The following is an 18,959-nucleotide window of genomic DNA, read 5'->3' as shown; positions in this document are numbered from 1 at the left end:
ATAGTCAGGACATTAATAATGTGAAAAATTACCATTACAATTTGAAAAAATGTTAATTACTACTTAAACTACTTCAAAGAGTTTTCATCAAAAAATCCTCCACGTGCAGCAATGACAGCTTTGCAGATTTTTGGCATTCTTACTGTCGGTTTGTCCAGATACTCTGGTGACATTTCACCTCACACTTCCTGTAGCACTTGCCATATATGTGTCTGTCTAGCTGATCCCACAAAAGTTCAATGGGGTTAAGATCCATAACACTCTTCCATTTATCTGTTGTTCAATATCTGTGTTTCTTTGCCCACTCTAAACTTTTCTTTTAGTTTTTCTGTTTCAAAAGTGGCTTTTTCTTTGCAGTTCTTCCCATAAGTCCTGCACCCCTGAATCTTCTCTTTATTGTTGTACATGAAACTGGTGTTGAGCGGGTAGAATTAAATGAAGCTGTCAGCTGAGGACATGTGAGGCGTCTATTTCTCAAACTAGAGACTCTGATGTACTTATCCTCTTGTTTAGTTGTACATCTGGTCTTCCACATCTCTTTCTGTCCTTGTTAGAGCCAGTTGTCCTTTGACTTTGAAGACTGTAGTGTACACCTTTTGTATGAAATATTGAGTTTTTTGGCAATTTCAAGCATTGTATAACCTTCAATCCTCAAAACAATGATTGACTGCGTTTCTAGAGATATAGCTGTTTTTTGTTGTTGTTATTGACCTCAAGTCTCCAGTCTATTGCATAATGTGGTAACTCAAACAAAGACAGTGTTAAGTTAATGAACCAAATATCTTTCAGATGTGTTTGATATAATGGCACGTGATTTTCCTAGTACCAAATTAGCATTTTAGCATGATAACTCAAAGATAAGGTTTTAAACATTTACTGTAATTTATACTGAAGAATGGTAGTGATCTAATAGATTTTGGATGGGAACAGATCAATATATAACTCCTTTGTTAACGTACATCTTGCAATTGCAGTCTCTGGGCACTATCATGATTTCAAGCTCGATTACACTTCCTAGTGCTTGACACATGAGATGGGGCTATTGGAGGTGATCATGCTTGAAATAGATGTCAAGATTTATAGTGGAAAAGGGATTATATTTTGGTCTGTTCTTGCCAAAACAACGATTGGAAACATGGATTTAACCACTTGAGTCGTGTGGATTACCTTTTATGCTGCTTTAATGTGCTTTTTGGAGCTTTAAAAGTTTGGTCACCATTCACTTGCATTGTATGGTCCTACAGAGCTGAAATATTCTCATTTAAATCTTCAATTGTGTTCAGCTGGTAATTTTCAGTATGGGGTTAAGTTAACTATCCCTTTAAGTAGTAAAACCATAGTGGCTGACAAACCAAAAACTAAACCTGCCTAAACACAAAGATGGCTGACAGTGGACTGACTTGCTTGAAAGACTTTGGTTTGAAATTTAGTTTAGCACTAATATTCGTACATTTCTATGTAAAGCTTAAAGGGATAGTTCACCCAAAAATTATCTCATTTACTAATCCTCATGTCATCCCAGATGTGTATGACTGTCTTTCTTCAGCAGAACACAAACGAAGATTTGAGAAATTTTTCATTTTTCGGTGAGCTATCCCTTTAAGTGCCCACATATTTATGGAGACACACTATATAGTGCCATACACAAATTGTACCACTCGAGGGCAGTGTTGGGCTACTTATTGTTATAGTGTTAATACGCTTTATCAGTCCAGTCTGACTATTCCTTATAGGATATGCCTTTTATGTGTCTGAACCTGTCTGAACTCAAAATGTGGAACTTTTGGTTTAAACTTTCAACATTTTATTTAAAGTAAATCCAACCATGCCTTAATGGCTCAATTTATTTTGTCCTGTGTTTGAATAAGCAAGCATAGTTGTAGCCTATCTGATTTATAAAATCATTGCCATCTTAACATTTTTATGATGTATCAGAGGCCATTCAGTTGCAGTTCCATTCAAGTGTAGAAAAGGCTCAAATTAGACTGTCACTCCTTCAGCACCCAAAAATAGATTTGAAGGAATAATTTGCATCTAAAAGGCATAAATCTTGATTATACTTAGGGTGTAGGTGGTGTTCCCTTGACAGAATGAGGAATGAATGAAATTTGCTACAACAGTCGCATGCCAAGACCTATTATGAAGGGCCTTTGACAACATGCTGCTATCGTCTGGATTTCTGCTGCTCAATTATGATGCTGACAGACCTGACTTGAAGGTCAGCTAAAATTAAAGGTCTTTGATTAGAGGCACCAGAGTGATCTAGCTGAAATCTATCTTCATGAGAAGTGATGCCATGAGATTTGTTAAGCTAATAGCCCCCAAAAAGGAGGAAAAAATAAATAAATCTCCTCTTACAAAACCAACAAAGAATACACTTCATATTCAGACATGCTGATTACAAGTAATGCTGCTTTATAGATAGAAATACTGTATAGCCCTGTACACATTGTAGCATCCTTATGCAAACATAAAAGGGTCTTGCCCAACAGACAACAAGTGTTCCTCTCACCCACTCTTCAACCGTTGCAGATTGGCGGGTCGAGCGATTCAGACAAGGGTAAAAACTTCAAATCTCCAAGGAGGGTAAGTGTGTTGCTGTCGCCAAGGAAACCAATGACAGGGAAAGATGTGTAACAATAAACCCTACTGTGAAATTAGTGTGTGTGAGTTTTTATTCCCTTTCCCCACACCTTGCGTTTGTCAAAGAACATGAATGGAGCCATGTGAGCTCTATATAACTTGTTGGAACACCGAGTACCCTGAACCTTTTGGCTGTCCATTTCTGAGCTTTTTCCATTTTTCAGGTCAAGCCTGTTTTCTTGACATATATATAGATATATATTAGAGAGAGACTATATAATCACTTGAATATATATAATTATTCTTTTTTCATCAAGTCGGAACCATCCACCCAAATGCTTGAAATAGATACACAAAGCGAGACCGTGTAATGTCTCATAACATGACTTTGTACATATACTTGTGAATGACCAGTTGTTAAATAAACTTCATCTGTGAATAGATGGTCGGCTCTCGTAATCATCTGTGTTGTCTCGGCTGTCTGAAAATGTTTCCATTAAATTAATTTAATGCATGACAAATATGCCTTAACATATTTCCTTAACCATGAACTGAGCATTTTCGAAAATGCTCTTCATCACTTCATGCTTTGGATACTGAAGGCGAAGTATTCAAGAATGGCACGTCCACACTAATACGTTTTCATTGGAAATTGAATTAATTTGGTTACATTTACACCCATCCTCAATGAAACGGCATTTCCCTCTACTGAAAACGGAGCGTTTAGAAAACGATGACGTTAGGAAACTCAAGATGGAGTTTTCAAATGAAGAGCACATTCACAAACATTTTATGCATTGATTTCGCTACTGTATTGACTCTCATCCACACTAAAACACCACTTCCCTCTATGGAAACTGGAGCGTTTCAAAAAGACCCCATTAATGCTTTGGAAAACTATTACAATTGGAATCTGAGGACAAAGTTTGAAATGAAGAACACACCCACACTAATATATTTTCATTGGAGAATGCAATGATTTACCTACTTTTCTCATCGGTACTGAAAACAGAACATTTTGAAAATGTGCTTCAGTATCGCATACTTAGAAAACGATGATGTTTGGAAACTGAAGATGAAGTATTCAATCGAATGACTCATCCACACTAATACATTTTCGTTGGGAATTGCATTCATTTCCTTATGGTTTCGCCACCCATCCATGCTGAAATGCCATTTTCCTCTAATGAAATCGGAGCATTTAGAAAACACTCACCATTACTTCATGCTTTGTAAAACAATGAAGTTAGGAAACAGAAGTTGGAGTTTTCAATTGAATGACCAGGGATGGATTACCGACCAAGCCAATAGGGCCAGTGCCCAGGGGCCCTTGACTCCCCGGGGGTGCCCTGGGCTTTAAGTCTGCGCAATCTAGCATGGTGATCCCCCCACTTAAAAACCCTTTTGGGCATGAACGCCTCCCATCCACACTGAAAAGGCATTTTCTAGAAAACACTCCATTAATGCACGCTTTGGAAAACAATGACAAAGGAAACTGAAGACAGAGTTTTCAAACAAAGAACATATCTACATATGTTTAAGCTTGAAAATGCATTGATTTAGCTAGTTTTACGCCTCTCATCAATACTGAAATGCCGGTTTCCCCCCTTGGAAAATGGAGAGTTTCAAAAAGGCTCTCCATTAACTCATGATTTGAAAAAGTATGCCGTTAGGAAATCAAATAGGGTGTTTTCAAGCAAAAACTGATGTGGCGTAAGACAACAAATACAGATCTGACAGCTACAGGTCACTATCAAAACCACTTAAATATATGAAATATTCTTACCCTGAGGTTAATTTCTGACCTACATCCTTACAGTATATGAGCTTTAAATATTAATGCTCCAGGGATATTATTCCTTGAAATATTACATTTAAACCAGTTTGTTTAAATGTATTTATTTGCAAAGTAGTCCATAATTCGATATCTCATCTGTTGCTGGAGCCCCATGCAGCATCCCCACTTGGTTTCTTTCCCCCTCGGGTCACTATTTCTGCTCCTGTAAAAATCTATTTGTTGCCATAGATATGGCAAGGTCTCCAGGGAAACCAATGGCCAGAACGTGGCAGAACATAGGCAAGTGATTCAAATTAAATTAAGTCAAGTGCACCACTGACTTCACTTTTCCCGAACACTCAATTTAAGCAATGACTGAGCAACTAACAAGCACGATGATGGAGGGCTTATTTTGTATAATATAAGTACAGATTTAATCAACTTCAGAATTCACTGTCTGATTGAAGGTTGCTCAGAGCTTGTTATAGCTTCTTAAATGAGGCAATTACAGCAATGGGCAGCAATAAACCTTAACATTACTTTTTAATTTAAAATATTGCAATATATAAACTGAGAGGCATTTTTGCAAAACAATCATTCAGACCATATAAATTAAATGGGTTCAGATGCTGTACAGATTCATAACCCAGTAATCAGCTCTGATTGTTTGCAGTGGTTAGATGCGAGCGATCGATGCAGCTCAAATGATCGAGACTCGTATCGGAAGCGCATCGTGTCCTCTGATTGGCTCGTTCAGGCGCGCGCGTCTGCTGCAGGGCTATAAATGTGCAACAGGCGACACGGACGGGAATCTCTCGCCGCTGCGTGAGGGAGAGAAACACTAGTGCCTGGAAAGGTGCATGCTCTGTGAGGAAAATCCTAGCCCAATCCAGTAAGTAATTTACTATTAATGCAACAGTTATAAAAGTTAACTTTTCATAAACTTTATGAATGATTGATGTAGATTTAATAGGTTATATATAGGCTAATTAATAACAGTAGATGATTGATGGGCATGAGATGAGAATATGAAATAGCTAACACTTTTTTTTCTTTTTTTAAATAACTTAAACTTAAAAATTCGAGAAGAACATTGTCTTTTGATTATACTACAAAACATCCCCTATATTTTAAAACACTAGTAGCCTATACATTTGTCTTGTTTTACAGTATTTTTTATTTAGTGAGTACACCTGCCAGTGGAACAACACAATTAAATGTTGTATTCCCTATATAGTCTATATATTCTGATGCTTTAACTTTTTCTGAAAATAAGTCCTAGACATTTTGCAATGTTGCTTAATTATGGAATTTTTGCAGAGTGGGAGGATCACTAAACGCCTTATCATCTTTATACAGCCATATAAGTTCATGATTTAAAAAAGATTCTGATCTTTTTTTTTTTTTTTTTCTTGGTTATTTCCCGGGAAGGATTGAAAGCAGCTATAACTTAATATTTCTCAACATATCTTTTTAATGAATTGCGTGACTTCGCTGTGAATAAATACAGTGAACATCAGTTTTCAGAGAAGTTGAGCTGTAAATGTGACGGACTCGACGCAACCTCTTGCTCGAATCTAAAATTCAGTCCCAGTTTTGGATATTTGACAGACGAATTCTGTCAATACGATCAGTTTTTCTTTTTAGTCAGATTAAATCATCAAGGAATTGTCTCCAGTATACTTTATGCTGTCAGGCAAAAGCTCACAAACTCTCTTCAACACGGATTATTTTGCATCTCTTCTTTTCGTCGATTTAAAAATCACGTCAATAGTAATTTTGTTAAAGGATTTATGCTTGTTTGTATTTTTCTGTTAATTTGTTTAATTATGCTTTACAAATGAAATCTATACTCAGGGGTGTAAAAAGTACTCAGAAATTATACTCAAGTCAAGTATGGATACTGAGTGCATATTTAAAAATAATTTAAAAAATAATAATACAAAAAAATTATATATATATATATTTAATATATTCTCCCCTTTTCTCACCAATTTGGAATTCCCAATGCACTCTAAGTCCTCATGGTGGTCTAGTGACTCAATCCAGGTGGCAAAGGACGAATCTCAATTGCGAATCTCCACGTCTGAGACCGTCTATCCGTGCATTTTATCACATTGCTTGTTAAACGCATTACTGCGGAGACTTAGCGCATGTGGAGGCTTCACGCTATTCTCTGCAGCATCCACGCACATCTCGCCATGCGCCCCACTGAGAGCGAGAACCACATTATAGCGACCACAAGGAGGTTAACCCAACGTGACTATCCACCAAGGCTGGACTGGGAAGAGAAATCTGCCCGGGATTTTACATAGAAACTGGCCCAAAAGTAGTTTGGGAGGGGGTTACTGTCCTTTTCTGCATGTAGCTTCCCCCTTTGGCATAATGCGGTGCCGTTTTGTGGCCCGTTATGCATAATACGGCAGCTCATTTCAGCTTATCGTGGCCCATTTGCCCCATTTCGTGGTCAGCCCGGTTCTCCCGATGGCCAGTTCACCCCTGATCAGCTCCAAAGTGCGTTGGCCCACCGGGAAATTGTCTGGTATGCCAGATTACAAACCATCCCTGCTACCCACCGTAGCAACCGGGCCAATTGGTTGCTTCGGAAGCCTGACTGGAGTCACCGCACACCCTGGATTCGAACTCACGACTCCAGGGGTGGTAATCAGTGTCTTTACTCGCTGAGAGGACAGGATTACAAGTCCTGAAGAGCATACGAGTCGACATGTGAGCCGGAAGTGTCATAGAAGCACAACAAAATGAACTGGTTGCTTCAGAAACCCTTTTCATCTCTCATTTGCTTTTTATGACACTTATCGGTTCAGTTTAAGTTTAGGGTTTAGGGTAGGGAGGTAGGTTTTGTTTTTTAAAATCTTGATAGAACATTAACCTTAACTCATCTGGTCGGGAAAACATTTCACTCTCTTTTAGCTCCACAAAGTGGACATTTCACTTCGGAACTGCCCTGAGACATTTAAAAACATCAGAAGTTGACACAAAGTGCTTTACAGATCAAACAAATAAATGTTTATTTATATATACACATTTAAATATAGCTTCGCGTATTTACCTGTTTCAACCTATTCAAAAGCTAAAGAATAAAAATAAGTTTTCAAAGATTTAAAAATGCTAATGAAGAAGCTGACCTCACATGGAAAGGGAGAAAGTTCCTAATCTCTGGAACAATCACAGAAAAGGCACAATCGCCCTTAGATCTATAGCGACAACTAGGAAACCTCAATAGAAGTTGATCAGAAGACTTGAATGCTCTAGTGGTGGAGTAAGAGAGGAGAAAGTCACTGATATATTGTGGTGGGAGACCAGATAGTGCCTTGTAGACATAAATCAGAATTTTAAAATCTTTCTTGACCCTGTTAAGAGACTGGCTGCCGCGTTTTGAACCAGCTGTAGTCGAGATAAAGCTGTTTGAGGGAGACCAATGTACAATGTGTTACAATAGTCTAACCTTGATTCAATTAGCAGGTGGATCACAATTTCCATGTCTTTGCTGGAAAGAAAATGTTTAACTTTAGTGATCGATCTCAGATCGGAAAAGCTACCCTTTCCAATTGCACTGATCTTATTGAGTCTAATATCATTTGAAGACTCGCAGGGAAATACAATGGAAAATCATATGCATAACAGTGATAAGATATGCTGTACTTCTGGAAAATAGAACTCAGAGGAAGCATATACAGGGAAAATAGTAAGGATCCCAAAACTGATCCTTGAGGGAAACCAAATTGTGCCGTCATAGAAGATCAATTCCCTAGATTTACAGAAAATGTCCTATCTTTTAGATAGGAGGAAAACCACTGGAGGCATCCTGGGTATGGATGCCAATCATACAATCAAGACGATTGAGAAGAATATTATGGTCGATAGTGTCACTGAGGACTTATAAAACTAGGACAACAGGTGAACCTGAATCCATGGAGAGAAAAATATAAGTAGTGACCTTCAGCAATGCAGATTTGGTTCTGTACAAGGGTCTGAAACCAGACTGAATTGTATCTAAAATGTTAAATGTATTTAAATGTTTAAATGTAAGCTCATGTGCAATCAACCACAATTTAGCAAGAACATTGCCACAGTCACGCAGTGTTTGTTGCATGGGAGAAGGCACTCACGAATCGCAATTTCAGAGCACCCAGCCCCATGAGACACAGACCCTTGAAAAATTCAAATGAAGCTTTGAAGAAAGTTAATAATGCTGTTGGTTTTGTGAATTGTTTTGTACGGTTTGCTACCAAACCATGCTGTTGAGCAGATGGATGATTTCAATAAAATTAATAATAAAAATTTTGTCAGATTTCATTATTTTTATTATCAATATTATTATCATTGCTGGTTTATTGTTATTATTATAATTAATAGTTGCCTGACAACAACAATGATAATTCAGCAAATGGGGAGTAGAAATTCATAGATATGATTTAATATGAAGGCAAGTATAGAAATTAATGACATTTACACATTTAATTACAAAAGCCTTTTGATTTTATTAAAATATATATATATATATATATATTATTTGCAACGTGAATTATCAGTTTTGACTTCATAACTGTCCAATCTGTAGATCCAATCAGATGTTTAGAATAAAGTTAGGAAAAAACCTTCAGTGTTTCTCACTTCGTGCTCATAGTTTTTAATGAATACATCACATTCAGTTGGGCGGTCACATACAGTGTAGTCGCCCAAATAATTTAATGTATCCGAAGCTCAAATGTGATCTGAAATTCTACCTCTGCAGATAACTGGAACTCCACGCAGCCACCGTGCGACACCCCATTTGAAATGACCGACCTCTGGTCTGTCATCTGTTGTTTGTCGGATGCACTGAAAAGGCAGCTTCAGTCCAGTAAGATGAAAGAAAATGATCTGCAAAAATGAATACTTTTCATGTTTAGATAAAATTGTAGAGAAAAAACAACTTATTTTTTTCTTTGGAAATGTAATTAAGGAAAAGTACAAGAATTCAGTTTAAATTGCACTCGAGTAAAGTACAAATCCAAGTACAAAAATGTACTCAATTACATACACATTGTCTAGTCTAAAGTCAAGTCAAGTCAATTTTATTTGTATAGCGCCTTTCACAACACACATCGTTTCAAAGCAGCTTTACAGAAATTAACATTAACAGACGATAAGAACTGTAATGTCTATAAAGTCGATTAATCATCATTGTGTAATTTAGATAAAATACAAATTTTAATAGTGTTTATAAATAATTAAATGATAATTGTATTAATAACCCCAGTGAGCAAGCTGTAGGCGACTGTGGCAAGGAACACAAAACTCCATAAGATGTAGATTAATGGAGAAAAATAACCTTGGGAGAAACCAGACTCACTGTGGGGGCCAGTTCCCCTCTGGCTAACATTATGAATGTAATGTAAATATTAATTATGTATAGGTAAAATCATGGTTTAAAATTATTAAACTAAGTGATAAGGGTCATTGATTAAACATAGATTGTGTTTGAACTCTAAGATTAATGACCAAAGTCTTTGAAGTCCATCTTGATTAATTGCAGAAGTTCACAGATGCAATTGTCCTTGTTAATTGGCTGATGAAGGCTTTTGTTGGCAACTGTTAGTCTAAGCATTTAATTTCAGGATCGTAGTCCATAAATAGACCGAGGTGATGCAGGTTGGAGTTGGCATAATTTCATCCTCTAAAGTCTGTCATAATAGATTGAAGTGATGTTTGGCTGGCACCGGCTGCATTTAGTCATCATCATTCTGCGACATGTAGCAGTGGAGTCCAACATGAAGCAGGAATGGTGCTGGATCCAGCCGGTTCTGGTGACCTCAGGATAGGAGTCCCGAGGTTGAGACAGGGAAACAAATAAAAAGATGTAAGAGTAGATGCCATTGAATTTATTGCAGAGTTAGAGATCATGCTCAATGTTTCTGGTTTCTGGTTCCGGCAGACCCAACTAAAGTAGCCTAATTGTGGGATAAATTAGGTGTATGCCTGGCTACATCGATGAGTCTTTAGTCTAGACTTAAACTGAGAGAGTGTGTCTGCATCTCGAACAGTGTTTGGGAGACTATTCCATAGTTTAGGAGCCAAATATGAAAAGGATCTTCCTCTTTTAGTGGATTTTGATATTCTAGGAACTATTAATAGGCCAGAATTTTGCGATCTTAATGAACGTGTTGTAATATAGCGTGTTAGAAGATCACTTAAGTACTGTGGAGCTAGACCATTCAAAGCTTTGTACGTAGTTAACAGAATTTTAAAATCAATACGGAATTTAACAGGTAGCCAATGTAACGATGATAAAATGGGGCTAATATGATCATATTTCTTGGTTCTCGTCAGCACTCTGGCTGCTGCATTTTGAACCAATTGAAGTTTATTTATTGATCTTGCTGGACATCCTCCCAGTAATTCATTACAATAATCTAGTCTTGAGGTCATGAACGCATGAATTAGTTTTTCGGCATCAGCAACCGAGAGCATATACCTTAATTTAGCAATATTTCTTAGGTGGAAGAATGCTGTTCTACAAACATTTGTAATTTGATTTTCAAAGGACAGACTGGTATCAAATATAACACCTAAGTTCTTTGCTGTTGAAGATGATGTAACAGTACATCCATCTAGAGTCAAATTATATTTTAGTGGCTTATTTTTAGAGTTTTTTGGTCCAATAATTAGAACCTCTGTTTTGTCAGAATTGAGTAGAAGGAAATTTCTGGCCATCCAATCTTTTATTTCATTGATACACTCTGCTAATTTTGAGAATTGTGAAATCTCATCAGGTTTTGAAGAAATATGAAGTTGTGTATCGTCAGCATAGCAGTGGAAACTTATTCCACGATTCCTGATAATATCTCCCAGGGGAAGCATATACATGGAGAAAAGCAGAGGCCCTAAAACTGATCCCTGTGGCACTCCATACTTTACTTTTGTTTGGTTTGACAATTCCTCATTTAAATAGACAAAGTGGTAGTGGTCTGCTAAATATGACCTAAACCATGCTAATGCCACTCAACAAATTCCAACATAATTCTCCAGCCTATTCAAGAGAATGTTGTGATCTATCATGTCGCATGCAGCACTAAGATCTAAAAGCACTAGAAGAGAAATGCAGCCGCGATCAGATGATAAGAGCAAGTCATTTGTAACTCTGATAAGTGCAGTCTCTGTACTGTGATGAGGCCTAAAACCTGATTGAAATTCTTCATATATACTATTTCTCTGTAGAAATGAACATATTTGGGAGGATACTACCTTTTCTAGTATTTTTGACATAAACGGGAGATTTGAAATCGGTCTATAATTAGCAAGTTCTCCAGGATCAAGTTGTGGCTTCTTAATTAGCGGTTTGATAATTGCCATTTTAAAGTTTCTTGGGACATGTCCTAAGCATAGCGAGGAGTTAATGATATTAAGAAGAGGTTCTGATATTACAGGAGATACCTCTTTTAAGAGCTTAGTTGGTATAGGATCTAACAAACAAGTTGTGGCTTTTGATGTTTCGATAAGTTTTGTTAGCTCTTCAATTTTCAGCAATTAGGAGTTTTAAATGATAAAGTGACTATTGAATGTACTATTAAGTATGAATTGTGACTTTTTGGAAACTAATCTTTTTTTTTTTTTTTTTTAAATCTCTTTACACTAAAAATGTGGGAACATACATTAGCAGGTTGTTTTCAAGAATGGTAACCCTTCACAATAAGGATGTATTTGTTATAAGTACTAGGTATCATGATTTAACAGTGAACAATATTTTTAATAGCATGTATTAATTTTGGTTAATATTTATATATATATATATATATATATATATATATATATTTGATATATTAGTTCATAATGCATTACATTTTGTTAATGTGTACAACTTTAACAAAAGTAAAAAAAAAAAAAATGCATAAGTATATGTCCAAATATGAACATTATTCAAAAGAGTTTTTCATCGATAGTGTTCGTGCTACTAAGGTAGTTAACTAATGTTAATAAATACAACCTTATTTTAAAGTGTTGCTGATTGAATGAACCTGACTACAATAGTAAAAACAAATATAAAGGATCTGATCATGGTAGAAACGTCTCCTTAAGGTAACAACTGTAGAGTTTCACTTCTTATATTCAGTGTGTGCTTTACATATATGACTTTTCATTTGTGAGACCATTTATATTGCCATGGTACATTTGTTGTTTTGTAATGGCAAACCACAAGGCATTATTAGCTAGCTTGTGTCTTTTATAAGTAAATGAGGCTCATCGTTGAACACTCTGTTGTTTGTGGTTCCAGACAACAGCTCATCACCCAGCGGGTTAAGCCCAGAGTGATCATGTGGGTTCTGGAGAAGATCCGGGACTCTGTTGAAACAAATGTGCTCCGGCAAGGAGAGACGGGTGATAAACAGGGCAAGGCGCCTGTCTATAGCAACGTCCTCACACCTGATAAGATTCCAGATTTCTTTATCCCCCCAAAGCTGGTAAGCTGCCCACCAGAGCCTGAGGCAACAGACGTCAAGTCCAAAGAAAGTTTGCGACCCTCAACATCTGAGCAAACCATCAGCAACAAGAATATCAGCAGCCCTCGTAGCCCACGATTGGTCAGCAAGTTGGCCGGAGACACTAAAAACCTGCTTAGGGCCGCTAACCGCCACATCATTCAAATTGAGAGTGCAGATGAAGTCGTAGCAGGTGATACAAATGCAGACCCTCAATCACAGACCGCCATGTCACTGCCGTACATTCCAAAGACTCAGACCTCTTACGGCTTTGCAACGTTAATGGAGAGTCCCCACACTCGGCGGAAAGAATCCCTGTTCCACTGTGACCACACCAGCCCAGTAACCTCGCCCAACACCCAACGCAAGTCCCAAAGCAAGAGCAGCAATGAGGGGAACCACCTCAATCCTCCAGACTTCAACACATCTCACATAAACCCCTACCGTTACTTCAGTGGTGGTGAGAGCGACACTTGCTCTTCAGCAGAATCTTCCCCATTTAGTTCACCCTTGCTGTCCCGTTCCGCATCCCTTCTGAAGATCTTCACCCATGACACGCAAGCCAAGGTTGCAAAAGGCAAGAGGACATTCGCCAGACATAGTTCCCTGTCCACGGATGAATGCAGTTCAGCGGAACCAAGCCCTAATGTTCCCAGACGAAGCCACTGTTCCTCTTTGCAAGGTGGTGGAGCTCTTGAACATCTGCATGGTACCGACCGTCAACACAAGGAACACACCATCAACATGCACAAAAGAGGCACCGTCCGGCTTTTTGCAGATTACGATGCAGGTACGGCCCGCTTGCGAATTCGTATAATGGCAGCTGAGGACTTGTATGACCCAATGTTTGATATAAAGAGCATCAACTGCTGCGTGTCGCTCTACCTCAATCCAGGCAAGTTGCAGAAACAAAGGAGCACAATAATCAAGAACAGTCGCAATCCCGTCTTCAACGAGGACTTCTTTTTTGATTCAGTCACTTCGGCTCAGGTAAAAAATCTAGCTCTGAAGATCAAGGTTGTGAATAAAGGAACTAGCCTGAAAAGAGACTCCCTGTTAGGTGAGCGAGAGGTTGCTTTGTGCAAGCTCTTGTCTGGATTTTAGGCCTTCAATGCAGCCTACAAAGGGACTTCAAAGGTGGAATAATGTCTTCTGTAATAGATATTTGCTTTGTTGTCTCTCATGTAGCCTGACACAGTGGTTGACTTAGTATTCAGAAATGACAATAATCACCACCTGCTCAAGATCAAGATACACTATCTGCATAGCTCTGAATTTGTTGCCAGTGAATATAGAAAATCAAAAGTCTTTTTGTGTATCTTCCTTATTTTTGTTCTACACATTGAGCCTAATTAAGACGGAGCATTTACCTTTTTGATTGTAAAACCTTTTTTCAAAAGCTGCAGTCCTTTGAAACAACACAATGGCTCTCTGTGCTAATGTTAGCTTTGATCCTGGATTCATCTGCCGGCTAATTTTGAGGATAAATAACCAGACTAAACAATGTTGCGCCACACTGCATGTGTTGTCAGACATTAGCGTAACTTGTAAATGCAATGACGTATTCTTGCAACAATGTGCTGAATGTCATTTGGTGAAACCCAGAAGCCTTACTAATGAGAAGACTGATTTTGCATGCTTAGATTTGCTCATAGTGCACCATTTTTTGATTGAGGAAATAATTTCTGACTAATAATTATCTGTATTTGATGAATATCAACATTTAAATTGAGTGTTCTGGTTTGCACTCTCTATGAAGAGCCTTTTATGAGAAAGTTAACATAAAACACTTTCTTTTGAAAGTCTTTCCATTTTGAATGTATGTGCTGCATTTGTCATTATGCAAATGATTGATTTTAAGTGATATTATAGCTCTGTTCCATAACCTATTGAGCTGCCTCACTGTCAACTGCCTACATAAGCAGCTGCCTGCTAAAGGCTAGGATACACGTAATTTTTATGTGTGCCATTACGTCTTGCACATGGTCAAGCACTCAGCCACAGACCACGCATACTGTGCTGATGACGAAATTAACATTATAAGCACTATGCATGAGACGTACTGTACAGCAGAAGGAAAACCATTAAACCGCAGTATGCTTTGGCCTTAAGGCAGAATCCTAGCGGAAATGGAACCTCAAAAGTGAGTGATTTTGAGCGCTCTACATAGACAGCAACTAAACCAATTATACAAAAATGATTGATTCCAATAGATTTTGCCATTAGCATGTTGCTAAACTAACTGTGTGATGCTCTGTTAAGCATAAAAATATATAAGACCCACAAATATTGGGAAATATTACTTTTGGAAACCAAGAATTATAAAAAAAAAGAAATACATTGACCGTTTGATTTTCACAACTTTCGGTTCCGTTAATGGTTCTTGTGCTTACAATCTTACGTCAGTGGAGACTGAACACTTTATTAAAATATTCTGACAGTGTTTCCTGCAGTGCATTTCTGTGGCAGCGCAGCCCCCTACATAATCTACAGCATAACAGATGCAGCAAATCAAGTGTTTTCTGATTCCTGAACGATTTAATCTTATGTGCCGGCTCTTTTGGATCTACAGCATGAAACGCAAATCCTGTTGTCTGATTACTGGACAACTTACTTCATTGAGCGGTTCCTTTTAATGTGGAGCGTGAAACATCCAACGCTTCCAATGTTGTCCGATCCTGAAGAAATGACTCTTATGAGTCAGAAATAAATACTTAAACATCAGTCAGAGTGGTTACTGAATTAATCTAGTAATGATGCGCAAGTTATGAATATCCGACTCGAAGTCTCACAAGCATGATGTACAACATTAGACTGCATAACACAGTCTAAACTGTCTCTGGAACTGTTTCTGTGCTTTTTCATGTTCTTCACACCAGTGAGACTTGAACTGGTTGCTCAAGTGACAATATCACATTTCTTGTTTGTTTACTAATTTATTTTCTATGTGGTTAGAAACAATTATTGGATTGCATTTATGCCTCTGAAAAGTATGCAAATGTGCCTTTCACAAGAATTGTATGACATTTATTTCTGATTTGTTACGTCTACTCTGTAGAAATGTAAAATTATCTCATTATTTGGCAACAGGCTACTGAGGGCAGTAAATGCAATAAGAATTACATTTCTTATTTTCAAATAATTCTTCCTCGAAAGTTCTGAAAGAATCATTAAGAGGAATTGGAACCGCAAGTAATAATGCATGTTTAATTACATTGGAGTAAATTTGATCTAGACTTTAGACTTTTATTGACTAAAATAAAAGGATAGGGTACAACAGGGCTAAAGTCTCTGAGGTAAAAGGCTCCTTTTGATTTTATTTTCTCCCAAAAAAAAACCTTTCCTAAACACTTGTTTGTCACTATACGCTGGAACATTTTCCTGATCCGTGAGATCTTTGTGTGTAATGTCTAAAGGATGATTGTGAGGCAATTTGATAATATATTATATATTTAAAAAATATATTTACTAATGAAAAACAAATTTATTTTGAGACAAAACACTTATTTATAATGTTCAGTTTTGTTAAATGTTATTAAATATTTTTTTTTTTCAATAAATAACAAATAATTGAAAGGATAGTATTTGGGGTAAAACGCCCCCCTGTCGCAGGGGTTAAAGGCCTCTATTAAACACATGATTTTTGAAAGTGGAGATAATAGATTTGTTCTGAAAAATGTTCAGAGTGGCTCACATTGACTCATCCAATCATAATAGAGATTAGTTTGTTTATAGAATAATTGAGATGTAATAAAATGCCAAATGTGTTTGAAATGAACAGGAAAGGGTGACTTTTCATCTAAATTTGTTACTCAAAAAAGCATCTTGCTGTCTCAAATTTGTTTGCATTAGTTGACAAATTGTGCCCTTTAACTATTGCCCCTTTATCAACACAAGATCATTTTAAACCCCCTAGAGGTCCAAGTTTACCCCAAGTGATGGAGACTTTCACCCCAGGTGTGGGGTAAATGTCTCCCTCACCAATTAAAAAAAAAGAAAGAAAAATTTAATTTAATTGAAACAATCTTCTGTTATTATTTCATTTCTTTACACACAAATTATGTTGCTCTATCAATTATCAATAAAAAAAAAATATATATATATTTATTTTACCTTGATACATTGTATCATACATGCAACCAAAAAAAAAGCAGGGTGACTTTAGGCTCGTTGTACCCTATTTATAATCAACTTGCATTTTAATTCACCATCTTGGGTTAATTGTTTTCAGACAGGATACATCTGCAAAAATGTCCCATCCATCTGCGCTGTTTTTCAATTGTTTTTTCTATGAAAACATGAGCTAGATGGACTTCTTTGACCTTTGCGCCTTGTCTCACTTTTCTTTCATTTTTGGATGCTGTCTCAATTTAAAAAGAACTTCAGCTTTTATAAACCTTTCTCAAAACACCTGTTCCCTTCGTTGCAATTTTTCTAGCTTTTTTAGAAGCAAGGACACATTCAGTGTGACCACATTCAGCCTTCATGTCAACGCTGCATCTATGATGCCTTGAAATGCTGCCTACGGAGGCAGCTCACTAGATTTGTTTAAACAGAGCGTATATGCTAAATCCACAGACAAGTAAAATTAAATACGTCAATTAATTTATGATAAGCAATATTTTTCCCCATTTCCATTGCTGAATAATATCAAACAAAATTATACAAATGTAGGAAGAGTTCACTTCCTTCCATCTTTAAGGTGCATTAGCTGGCAAGAGCTTGTTAAAATGCTGATAAATGGCAAAGATTGCCCCATTGATTCCAGTGAATAGCAGATTAGTTACACAAACTATTTAAGGATGGACATGAACATGATCTGTGGATTGTGCCGTAATTACGGAGTGCAAAAAGCATGTAAAGCTTTTCATTTTTATTCAAGTGTTTCATTAAGTTTTTAATTTCCTAAACTACTCGAATGCTGGAGTTTTCCTGTTTTAACAGGTGCATTTTGCAAAATGAAGAAAGTGCCAATCCTATGTACTTGATGTAGAAGTAAATTGTTCATCTGTCATTTCCTGTGAGTAGTTCATGCTGGACTTTGTCGACTCTGGTGTTTGTAACTTGTGTTCATGGTTAATATATTTACTATAATATTTTACTATATATAATTATAAGTGTGAGCTGTTTGATGGAGATTTCAATGTACTATGTTTTGTTTTCTACACTCCTGCATGAATATTCAACTGGTGTATTTGTATCTTAGATGGGCAATTGGGGGTTCGGGGTTGGGGCTTTGCTCTGGGGCACTTTTGCAAATAATAAACATAAAACATTTTGTTGCCATTTTGCTGTTGTATTTCATAATTAGCAATCCATGACTTAACTCTTATGGCACTCCAACGGTACATTTTGTCCCAATATAGGTGAGGGTGGAAGTGAAGACTCTGAAGTTCTAATACTCACCATGCACCTTTGACTTCAGTTGAGGATAGTGAATTTATAATAATCAAGCAAAAATGTGATGTTTTTATTTATGTTGTCATGATGTTTTTCAAATCATGTTGTTCGCTAACCAATCCAGGTGTTATGAGATAGTCTGGTCATTCTCAGTGAAAACACTGCCATTTGTTCTTGTACATTTCAAGAAAATCTGTACTGCTGAATACATGGTCAAAATTCAGATTATAGTCAGAAATGGGGGTTTTCAATGGTTAATTTTTTACCACTAGTATTCCCTATCTTGAATATGTGGTTTAAACTTTGCAAAATAGTTATTTATCATTATTAAATCTAAAGAGCTACATTATTTTAACCCTGTCACAATTCATGGAATTAATATGCTTATAATTTGAATTGATAATGGAGTAAATTTTGGTAGAATAACACTGCCTTGGTTTGCCTTGTAATGAATTGCAAATTATATTCAGACATCATAAACATTTTACTTCCTAAAACATGATGTCAGAAAGCTCTGTCATTTCAAATCACATCAAATTCTTTTTTGATTTTAGAAAAACAAAAATCATTATTTGAAAGAATGATATATATATATATATATATATATATATATATATATATATATACAGTATTTATATAAACTTAATTCAAATAAACCATTAAAAAGGTGGTGAATGGGAACATGCAAATTGGTTGCTATTCCAATGAACATTAAAAAG

General features: G+C 36.7%; 1 protein-coding gene across 1 annotated transcript; it reads left to right on the top strand.

Annotated features, from left to right (window-relative positions):
• The first annotated feature begins 5,192 nt into the window (after positions 1-5,192).
• LOC127639912 (C2 calcium-dependent domain-containing protein 4C-like) lies at positions 5,193-18,045 on the top strand. The gene is made up of 2 exons (XM_052122247.1): positions 5,193-5,252; positions 12,636-18,045. Exons 1-2 carry the CDS (start codon positions 5,221-5,223, stop codon positions 13,942-13,944), a joined length of 1,341 nt encoding a protein of 446 aa, XP_051978207.1. The 5' UTR covers positions 5,193-5,220; the 3' UTR covers positions 13,945-18,045.
• The last annotated feature ends 914 nt before the right edge of the window (positions 18,046-18,959 follow it).

This window comes from Xyrauchen texanus, chromosome 48 (assembly GCF_025860055.1).
Source record: "Xyrauchen texanus isolate HMW12.3.18 chromosome 48, RBS_HiC_50CHRs, whole genome shotgun sequence".
Classification (NCBI taxonomy): domain Eukaryota; kingdom Metazoa; phylum Chordata; class Actinopteri; order Cypriniformes; family Catostomidae; genus Xyrauchen; species Xyrauchen texanus.
Note: the sequence above shows the minus strand (reverse complement) of the source record. Positions and strands in the feature narration are given on the sequence as shown.

Coding starts and splice junctions, on each gene's coding strand:
- LOC127639912 (XM_052122247.1), top strand. CDS start 5,221: ATGCTCTGTGAGGAAAATCCTAGCCCAATCCA. Junction 5,253..12,635: donor GAAAATCCTAGCCCAATCCA/GTAAGTAATTTA, acceptor TTGTGGTTCCAG/ACAACAGCTCATCACCCAGC.